The 10712-nt window shown below is 35.7% G+C and overlaps 3 protein-coding genes across 4 annotated transcripts; 2 read left to right on the forward strand and 1 right to left on the reverse strand.

Annotated features, from left to right (window-relative positions):
• The first annotated feature begins 1049 nt into the window (after positions 1–1049).
• LOC108470591 (dihydroorotase, mitochondrial) lies at positions 1050–5512 on the forward strand. Of its 2 annotated transcripts, XM_017771949.2 has the most exons (9): positions 1050–1252; positions 1453–1537; positions 1807–1952; positions 2752–2933; positions 3188–3324; positions 3767–3932; positions 4062–4178; positions 4439–4599; positions 5085–5512. In XM_017771949.2, exons 2-9 carry the CDS (start codon positions 1502–1504, stop codon positions 5328–5330), a joined length of 1191 nt encoding a protein of 396 aa, XP_017627438.1. In that variant the 5' UTR covers positions 1050–1252; positions 1453–1501; the 3' UTR covers positions 5331–5512. The 2 variants fall into 2 exon arrangements, with proteins under 2 accessions (XP_017627438.1, XP_017627439.1); XM_017771950.2 differs by lacking the exon at positions 1453–1537 and having other exon boundaries at positions 1054–1252.
• A 1074-nt stretch (positions 5513–6586) lies between these two features.
• LOC108471645 (LOB domain-containing protein 4-like) lies at positions 6587–8564 on the forward strand. The gene is made up of 2 exons (XM_017773231.2): positions 6587–7208; positions 7563–8564. The coding sequence occupies exons 1-2, from the start codon at positions 6587–6589 to the stop codon at positions 7619–7621; spliced, it is 681 nt and encodes a 226-aa protein (XP_017628720.1). The 3' UTR covers positions 7622–8564.
• On the reverse strand, positions 7914–10239 carry LOC108474125 (seed biotin-containing protein SBP65-like). Its single transcript, XM_017776044.2, has 3 exons — positions 8686–10239; positions 8402–8587; positions 7914–8291 (listed from the first exon to the last, which is right to left on the reverse strand). The coding sequence occupies exons 1-3, from the start codon at positions 10144–10146 to the stop codon at positions 8034–8036; spliced, it is 1905 nt and encodes a 634-aa protein (XP_017631533.1). The 5' UTR covers positions 10147–10239; the 3' UTR covers positions 7914–8033.
• Positions 10240–10712: the final 473 nt, after the last annotated feature.

Genomic DNA, 10712 nt, shown 5'->3' on the forward strand with positions numbered 1-10712 from the left:
AGGTAAGAGATAAAATCTTATCGAGAATGATATAAACCATTATTGAAGATTCGAACCATGGTTTGATGGGGGATTATTTTAAAGCCTTTTCTTGAAGAATTTAAAAGTTCTTTCAACATATTTAGTATGAGTATTATTTTTTATATATGTTTTAGCGTATGAGTTAGTAACAATAAACAAATTCAAGTGTTAACAGATAAACATTTAAAATATTCCACCCACCAGCTCTAAATTTATCGAATATGAGAGAGTTTTTATTTAGATAATATAAAAAAATTCATTACAAGACATGTTATAAATTATTTACAATAAAATTAAATATTGTTATCCTGTGAAGCAACATCAGATATAAAAATAATAATATTTTAATAAAAATAAATAAAATTTAAAAAAATTAATGTAAAAATGGTCAAGCAAAAATGTCAGCGGGCATCACTTTTAATTATTAATTTGGGGGTTATGATGTAATTTTGAATTTCATATGAAAATAAAATTTAATCTATTTATATTAATTTTTCATAATTTGATGTTGAAATGTTTTTAAATTTAAAAATTTATTAAAATTATTTAATACTATTAAACTTAGTCATCAAATTACTTACATCAAGATCAACCATTTATTAAATTCATATGTAAAGAATTAATAAAATCATTAATTCAACAATTTATATGTGAAAAATTAAATTTTTTTGAAAAGGTTATGTTTTTATGATTTCTCATGTTTTAATTAAATTTTGTGTATCATATATGTTTTTCTGTAATCATGCAATGTTTAGGTATTACTAAGTTTGTTTTAAAAGTCTAATTTTTTAATCTTTCTACTTTATAAAAATCTGAGAAATTAAAATATTATTTGATATGAGCGGGCCATGAACATTTCTACTCGAAAATAGGTGTCTCACATTTTGGCTTAACTTCTTTTTAGATTAAAATATTATTTTTTATAAGTAATGCTTGCTTAACATAGTAATCGTATCCAATTTTACTGTATAGTTTACAATCTTTCTCATTTTCGTTATTAATTTTTTTTTATCTAGGTAAAAAACCCATACGATGGCTATAAAGAAAAAAAAGCTCTAATAAAAAGGCCCAGCTACTTTATGTTCGATATGGTAGACGACTGCGAGGAAAACCCATAAAATTACTAGTAGCAAAACTCGCTGCCCCGCTGACTCCATTACTCACTGCTTCTCATTGCAAAGCCAACACTCTTCCATCAGCTTCCAGCTCCTTCAAGCTCCCAAATATTCAGGTGATTTTTTCTTTCGGACTCAGCACACAAGTAGCCTATCTGTTCGATATATTGTCTGCAAGAAACCTTCTTCTAATTTCATCCATCGTTTTATTGAATAAAATGCACTGAACAAAATTCATTTTTTTTTTGTGGTAAAAAATAATGTTGGAATGAGATGAAACATTTTCCCTGATTCTATCCTTTCTGCTTTTGAACAGACAAATTTTAAGAGAGAGAGACACTCTATGCTGCTCTGCTCCTACTAAAATGATAAATTCATTGGTTTTCCCTAGGCCTAGCGAAGTATGTATAATCTTCATTTTCTTTCATTATTAACTTCCATCTTTCTACTTTCTTTTTTGCTGTCAATTCAATAACCAATGCTTTTGCAATTTGATTCCACGGGTTTTTAGTTTTGACTTTTGAGAGGAATGAAGCTTTATTTATCTGAATCGGATTCTATTGTAACCTTTATACTTAGATCATTCACTGTTGTTTGATGTTTGACCATTACTCCATTTCATGGTTTTGCCTTGCCTTTCTACTTGGTTTAACTGTTTCTTTTGTTATAGGCATTTAAGTTCGCTTCTACGAGATTTGACGGGTCAAGAAAATCCAAATACAGCAAACCCAGGATGGAGCTAACCCTAACTCAACCTGATGATTGGCATCTTCATCTCCGTGATGGTGACCTTCTTCAAGCTGTTGCTCCTCACAGGTTGTTTTACTTTAATAACCCACGTTTTCTAATACTAGACTTTGGGGTATTATTCAGGTTATGGTAATAACCCAAGCCGCTGAAATCACTGTTGCAATCCTGTTAAACTTGTATTTTGGTTGTTGTCATAAATGATAAAAGATTTTGAGTCTCTCAGTTTGTCATTGTTTCCAAGTTTATCTACTTCGACCCATACTGGTTCGGATTCAATATCTATTATTTGAGATACTCTGTGTTGGATACTGCTTGAAACTATCCCCATATTACTTTTTCACATCTTTCACATACACTTGCATCGACTGCTTTCTTGACATCAATGCCAGTTTGTGGGCATGATTGTACATTTTGTTTTTCCTGTTTTCTGAATTTTTATTGAGCATCCAACATGCGTTGGTGGTTTCAAATGTAACCCTGTCTTGCATTATGATTAAATAGAAGTGAGAAAGATTAGCAATGCCATACTTTGATCTATGCTCAGTCTAAGAGAACTCTTATAATCTTTATATATATCTGGTTTACGCTGAAGAATCTACTTATTAGTAGTTGGAACTTACTGACTGATTTTTTTATTTTATCTGGTGGATTTTTTACTTATTAGTGGTTGGGTGGTTTCTGTTCTGAAAGTTAAACATGCCTGATTAATTCTGTTTTAACAAGCTTCAACCAAATTATCAAAACAGTCATTTGATCACCCTTAGTTGACTTGAATTACTTCTTCAAGTTATAGGGAAATTATCCGTTGACTAATATCTGAATGGTTGTGATTTTTTCTCCCATCTAATTTGTATTATTACTGCAGTGCAAAGCACTTTGGAAGGGCAATAATAATGCCAAATTTGAAGCCTCCTATTACCACTACTGCTGCTGCTGTTGCTTATCGAGAATCAATCTTGAAAGCATTACCTGCCGATAGCAACTTCACTCCTCTAATGACACTTTATTTAACAGATACAACCAGTCCCAATGAGATCAAGCTCGCTAGTAAGTCTATCTCATATTTAATATGGTATCTAGGAAGCCTCGTATTTGTTTCACATGTGGAAAACCTCTACCAAGTTCCACAATCTCCTTTCTGTGCCAAGCTTTTTGACTTCCTGCTGTTTTGAATTTGGTCCTTTCATTTAGAATAGTAGAGCAACTACAATTAAAGAAGTGACTCCTATTTGTTATTTGGCTCCATTTGTTCTGACTTGAATCTTGCAGTTTTGCTGACAATTGGTCTAATGCGTTGACAGGAAGGAGCGGAGTTGTCTTTGCTGTTAAGTTATACCCTGCTGGTGCCACCACAAATTCTCAAGATGGTGTTACTGATCTGTTTGGGAAATGTCTACCAGTTCTTGAAGAGATGGTTGAGGAAAACATGCCGTTACTGGTAATTTGAACTATGCTACTAAGTTCACTGCTGTATGTCGGTTAACTACATGGCTTTTGTACATTGGCAAAGATCATGGGTTAGCATGTTGTGGAAGCTAGAATGTTTGAACAAGCAAACATTATCCCATTTTGTATGAAAGAACTCATGAATATAGTACGTTATACTTTATACAACAATTCCTCTTTTCTAAAATGACCAAAGGCTTTTATAAGCGGGTGGCTTCCTTCTCTATGTTACTTATATTTTAGTTTTTGAAAGGTTTCTTTCTTTAAAAATGTGATTTCTTAGATAACACGAGAAAAGCAAATGCTGCCTATATCTCCTTGTCAACATTGCAAGACATTACTTCTTCTTCTTCTTCTTTTTGCTTTACTTTTGTTGCTTACAAGTTGTATTATTATTGTTTTAGAAGAAAGACTGAAATTTGATTTATCTATAGGTTCACGGTGAGGTCACAGATCCTGATGTTGATGTTTTTGATCGTGAGAAAGTGTTCATTGACACTGTTTTGCAACCTTTAATTCAAAGGCTTCCAAGACTAAAGGTTGTGATGGAACATATCACCACTATGGATGCTGTTAGATTTGTTGAGTCCGGTGAAGAAGGTAAACTTAAGTGCCTTTTGGGAAGAAATTTGGTTCTTCATTTATTGTGTTAGTGGTAGAATCGTTTATGTCCTTTTGGATTTCTTCCTTGTTTCTCATTAGCTCTCAAGTTTCTGTTTTCCACTGTAGGATTTTTGGCTGCAACTGTCACGCCACAACATCTTATTCTCAATAGAAATGCTCTCTTCCAAGGAGGATTGCAGCCGCATAATTACTGCCTTCCAGTACTCAAAAGAGAAACCCACAGTATGCTCCAATCAACAGTTTACTTGATGCTGCAAATATGCATTGCTATCTGTATTTATATCATTGGACTTCCTTCTTCTATGTGTTGGAACTATGTTTTATGAATTATTGCTTTTGTTAAAATCATGGTGTAATTACCATACATGAATATACTTTTTTTCCTTACGGTTTTAAAACTTAGATAGTGTGATAAATTTAATAGCCTTTCTTCTAATAATTGTGTCTTAACACACTTTTTATGTGTGCTGGTCTTACCCCAGGACAGGCTATTGTTTCAGCTGTGACTAGTGGAAGCAAAAGATTTTTCCTTGGAACTGACAGTGCTCCCCATGAGAAACAAAGAAAAGAATGTTCTTGTGGTTGTGCTGGAATTTTCAACGCCCCTGTTGCAATTTCACTATATGCCAAGGTCTTCGAGGAGGTACATTTCTTATTTAATTATAAGGTTCTTACTATTTTCAAGAATGCTGCAACGGAATTTGAATCCTAGATGAAACCATATAAATGAAGGAAAGGTTGGTCAGTGATTCCAATGTTCATGTACATCTGTATCCTATGTATATTCAGGTATTGGTGTAGCTGTATAGAGATATGACTCTCCAAGGACTGCCCTAATACATGGAAAATTAAAAGAAAAAAATAATGATACTGTCTGACTTACACCAATTTTCGACTCGCACCTGAGTTTGAGTAACATTAAGTTTAGATGTGGGTTGGCAGAATGTGCTTAAAACATTTGAGGGATACATCATGCTTCTCATTGAAATAGTAAATGGCTATTTGTAGGATTCTAGAAGTAATTGTTTGATAATACAGTTGTTTTCAATTGCTTGATCTAATAGAAATACTACACTTCTGGTTGATTGTTTACCTACCTTGAGTCTGTCTTTTGGTTGTCTATCATAGGCAGGTGCGCTTGATAAATTAGAAGCATTTACAAGCTTCAACGGACCAGACTTCTACGGTCTCCCAAGAAACACCTCAAAGATTAAATTAACGAAGGCTTCATGGAAGGTTCCAGATTCTTTATCGTTTTCTTTTGGCAATATCATCCCTATGTTTGCAGGTGAAACACTTGAGTGGCAACCATGTGTTGGGGAAAAGGCCGAGATGTTGAATGAAGTTCAAGAGGTAGGGGCTAATAAGGGTTAAGCATATCCCTACTTGGAATTTCATTCAGCTCTATCGTTAGAGCCTAAGGTGAGATTCAATCTTTAGTGCCTAATTTGGTTGGTTAATGTAACAACATTAGAATAAACTTATTTAGTACATCAGTGCTAAAATAAGTGATCGTAACATCAATAATAAAAACAGTCCAATCTTTGATAGCCAAAGAGGTTGAACAAGTAAATTTAAATTATTAGTGTGTGAAATGTTACTTTTGTCCTTAGTGAAAGGAAAAATCTCAACTTTTTATTCATGGCTTGATTTTTTTTTCTTTTTGGAGTTTATTTTATTAAAAAAAATCACATGTTTGCCAAATACATTATTTTTATTAGAAATCTTATGACACGGTATGCGTGTGTTGAAACATAAATATTCACATTAAATAATAAAATATATGATTTAAAACTAATTAATAATAATATATGAAATATATATGTTATTAAAAAGAAAATATTAGATTAAATTGTTTATTATTATATTGTCCTCAATATTGGGTCAGTGCTAAGTTAACTTGTGATACTAATTCAATTAAAATATATTATTAATATATATAAAGTAATAAAATGTATAAAAATATATATTTTTATAAAAACACTTTAGATAAATGGTAAATTAAAAGTTTTATTAATGTAATTGGTAAATTAAAAGATTAAAATATCGTTAAATAATATTATTTATTTTATTTATTAAAAATAAACTTCACTAATCAAAGTACAACAGGAGTTGGATAGTGTTATAGTGCACATAAGATGCAATTGTTTAATCATCAGCTAAATTATTGATTTAAACCTGGAATGGAAATAGTTTAAAAAGAAGATTAAGAGTGTTTATAAAAAGAAAAAGCTCTTATTCTTCATATGAGTCACCTAAACTCATCCCAAAATTCAAAGTGACAATCTTTTCGTGCACCTTACATAAACCTCTTAATTGTTGCCCATCCTCTTCTGCTCCATTTATTATTTATGTTATGTTCACTATCACTTTTCTCATTCCCTTCCAAACCAACTTTATATATTTATACCCTTCCCCCACAGGTATTTTCTATTTTACCACCTTCATGTCTTCCTTGTTCCTTTTTATTTATTCACTTCTTCAATCTTCATTTTGATCTTCCATTAATATATTAGGATATGTATAAGATGGATGATGTCTAATGTAAATTCCAACTTGTATTTTAATATGTAGTTAAATTATTTGGTTCCACTTTCATATAAATTTGATTATACCATCTTAAAATTAGGATGCAAAGGGAAACTAGCAATGGTGTAGCAGCAGCAGCGGCAGCCGCATCGCGAGTCCATCCGGCATGCGCTGCATGCAAGCATCAACGTAAAAAATGCGACGAGAATTGCATTTTGGCGCCTTATTTCCCGGCCGATAAGTGCCGAGAATTCCAAGCCGTGCACAAGGTTTTCGGTGTTAGCAACGCGACCAAGATAGTCCGTAATGCCAACAGTGACGAAGACCGGAAAAAGGTGGCGGATTCGCTGATATGGGAAGCCTTTTGCTGGCAAAAGGATCCGGTGTTAGGACCTTATGGTGATTATAGGAAAATATATGAAGAGCTGAGCTTGTATAAAAAGCAAAGCCAAATGATGCTCCTACAAGATCATGACCACCAGCCTACTCATCCTGTGTTCAAAATGGGACCTGCTCAAGCCGTCACGCCGACAAAGCGGTTAATCGATGTTAAAGGAGCCATTAGCGACGGTACATTACGATGCTATAATCCCGATGTGGATGTGAATTCTCTCGTCGGCTTCAGCGGATATCCGTATCCTTCCCAGTCGGAGAAACCGGTGCAAGAAAAAGCCATCCACAATACTACTACTATTGTTCCACTTCAATACTACGCTTCTGCAGGTAATTTTTCTCATTTCTTTTAATTTCTATTTAAATTAAAATTCTAGAGTAAGTCTAGTCCAATCCAACAATTTAAGCTTCAATTTTGCCTCTCATATTATTTTCTTTTGTTAAAAAAACACGCTTTTTTTTTTTGTGAAGTTTTAAATAATTTTATCATATTTTTAATACATAAATTATGTGTATATTAATATAAACCCATTATCAAATAATTAAAAAAGAGTTCAAAATTTTTCCCTCAAAACTCAAGATTTGTTTGAAAAGAAAAAGATGGATTTGAGAATAAATGGTAATACTAAAAACACTAAATAATTGTAATATAGAAATATTGATTGATTTGGCTGTGCAATACAGATGTAGGTTTTATGAATGGGAAGACATTGGAAAGTACAAGATGGGACAACATACTATAGTTCTTAATTCCTTCAATTCCGACACGTGTTGCAATATTATTTCAAGTTGTTATTTATCTTCATTTCAGTATTTTTATGTCCATTATTCTTTTTTATATTTATTATATCGGCAAGTTGTTGTACTAAAACAAAACAGATATATCATCAGAATTTATAATCTGTAATTATTTTTTATGATTGCAGAAATTATAGCATTGAAATATAAATTATCCACATGCACTAAGAACAGGAACTTTTTTATGTAATTATCCACGTGTCATTAAACCAAAAGAAGGGAAAACAGCCGTCGGAATTTAGAATTCCTATTTATTTAAAAGACTAGCAAATAAACACAATATCTAAGCCAATCACATCATATATATTGGTTTGGGTTCCACGTTGTATGTTGTGGCTTGCTGGGTGCTTATTATCGTCAGTCACAACGGTTGGCGCTCTGAGTACTGGGTTGGTCGTCGGGTCCGATAACAAGGTCCTTGGTGTTTTGGGCAATTTCCACTATGGTTTCAGCAATGGCTCCCAATACACCTGTTTGGTTTTCCTCCTCCTCCTCTTCTCTAACGCCTGAACCCTCAACTGTTTTCTCTGCCCCACTCTCCATTCTTCTCTCTACGCCCTCCATCGGCACTTTTTTGATTCTCTCTTCTTCCACCTGGCTTCTCTTCTCAGTTTCCTCAAAATATTCAAATCACAATCGGTCATGTCAGCAGGAAAAACATATTTTCATAAACAAAAGTGAAAAGAAACTGGGGTTGTTTGGAATTGATTTGCAGAAATATAAACCTGTGTTAATTCACCGGTTTTGTTAGGCTCTGATGACCCCTGAAAGGTTTGCGTCAGGGCATTTCCAATTGGCTTTGCAGTTTTCTCGAATTTCTCTTTGGGTTTTATGGCCAAATCCTCCATTTGTTGTTGGCTCTCGCTCGATCTTTCTTGGGTTTCTTCTTCTCGGTAACTACTGATATCACCCTTTGAAACAATAATAATAGAATTCATTATGTCGAAATAATTGAAATTTACATAGGGAAGGATGATAACTGATAAGAGGATCATAAATGGTTAAATACCTGTGTTTCAGTAGCTCTCTTAGCTTCTAATTCTCTCGCTGCCTCTTCCTTTTTCCTGGCGGTATACTCTTTCAGAGTCTCGCCAGCAGCTGAAGCAGCATCCTTGGCCGCCCTTATTGGCTTGGCAGCAAGCTCCATTGATTTTTTACCAGCATACTCCGCTGCTCCCTCCACCATCTTCGCCGCCACCTTTGTTCCTTCCACTGCTTTCTCAGTCGTATAGTGTGCCGCACTCCATCCAGCTACGACGGCCTTGTCCTTCACATCGACAGCCACTTTCCCCGCTAATTCAGCTGCCTCCTTGCTTTTCTCTACCGTCACATCCTTGGTCACCACTGCTTTTTCCCCAGCATAACTCGCAATGTTTTTGCTGACATCAACTGCGGAGTCTTTGGCTTTCACTGCCGTTTGCAAGGCATAGTCTTTCGCCTGTTCTACTCTGGGCGCTGTGTAGTTGCCGGCACTTGCTAGGGTTTCAGCTGCAGTGTCTTTTGTCTGGGTTCCTTTCTCTGCAATGTATTGTGTAGTCCTTTTTGCACCTTCAATGATGGTGTCCTTTGCTTGTCCGCCTTTCTCTGTGGCGTACTGAGCGCTTTGAACAGCGGTTTCCTTGGCTTGCTGGCCCTTTTCTTTGGTGTAATCAGCGGCGGTATTAAGCGCTTGGGCAGCCGATTCCTTGGCCTGGTTATACCGTTCTTCGGCAGCCCTTAGGGTCTCCATTGAATTCTGTTGAGCTGATGCTCTGAGCTTAGATATCTCTTCTACAGATAACTGCTCTTGTTTCTCACCACCCTCTTTTTTAGCTCCCTTATTAACCCCGTCTTCGCTACTAGCCATTTGAGTGCGGCGTCCTTGCTCTTTATCACTCTCTTGTTTGCTGCCCTTGGACTCCATTGAAGCACCTCTCTCTTGTCGATGTCCAGCAGCAGCAGCAGCATAACTCCGTCGTCCTTTCTCTTTATCACTCTCGTGTTCGGCCTTAGACGCCACTGAAGTACCTCTCTCCTGTCCAGTTCCAGCAGCATAACTCCGTCGTCCTTTCTCTTTATCACTCTCGTGTTCGGCCTTAGACGCCATTGAAGTACCTCTCTCCTGTCCAGCTCCAGCTCCAGCCCCAGCTCCAGGAGCAGTCACTTGGAATTTCCCTATCGCGTAAGGTTCTCCCTTTCTCTCCTGAAGCTGTTTCCCTCTTCCTTCTCTGGCCTGATCACCTGCTTCCGTTTTGGCGATTATGGTAGCGGAAACATTCACGTCACCGACTTTCCCTTCAAGGGAGTGAAATTCATGGCGCTCACCATGAATAGGATTGTGCTTGGCAGCAGCAGCACCCACATCGGACTGCCTGGATTTCTCGGCAAGAGATTCGAAATGAGTAGCCATTTTAGGGACTCTGTTCTCCTCCAAATGAATGTCTCTCTCGGATGTGGTGTTTTCTCTACGACTAAGTTGTTCTGACGCCATATCTCACTGATTTTGGATTTTGCTTGCTTTGTTTCTAATAAGTGGAACAGTATTGATGTTGAGTTGAGAGAATGAAACATGGAGTGGTGTTAAAATAAGGGGAAGGGGGGGATGTTGGAGAAGATGGAGGTTTGTGCATGGGAGCTGACACGTAGTCGGCTGAGTTGGAGGGTAGGGACACATGTTGTGATTATAATAATAGGAGAGGTGAGTCATCTTATTCTCTTATCCGTTTGAAACAATTTATGCCTTTCATCGCATTTCCAGCGCACACGTGTTGAGGCTCTCCAAATGAGTTGAGGTGGCAGTCAAAGTTTAACTACATGTCACCCGCTTGATTGTTCCAATTAGCGGCACAGATTTCCGTAGTCTGAAGAAAGCTTTGCTCTTCCTTACTCTCCTCACATTGTGAAGCTTTAAATCAATTTGATTCATCATTACTACATACGACAGATTGGGAGGGATGATCAACTCTTGATTTTTTGAGTACCAACAATAATATTCCTTTGTGTTCTTTAAATACTTTTAAAGATATATTAATAAAAGATTTACGCTTAAATTTAATT

This window comes from Gossypium arboreum, chromosome 11, assembly GCF_025698485.1.
Source record: "Gossypium arboreum isolate Shixiya-1 chromosome 11, ASM2569848v2, whole genome shotgun sequence".
NCBI classification, from domain to species: Eukaryota; Viridiplantae; Streptophyta; class Magnoliopsida; order Malvales; family Malvaceae; genus Gossypium; species Gossypium arboreum.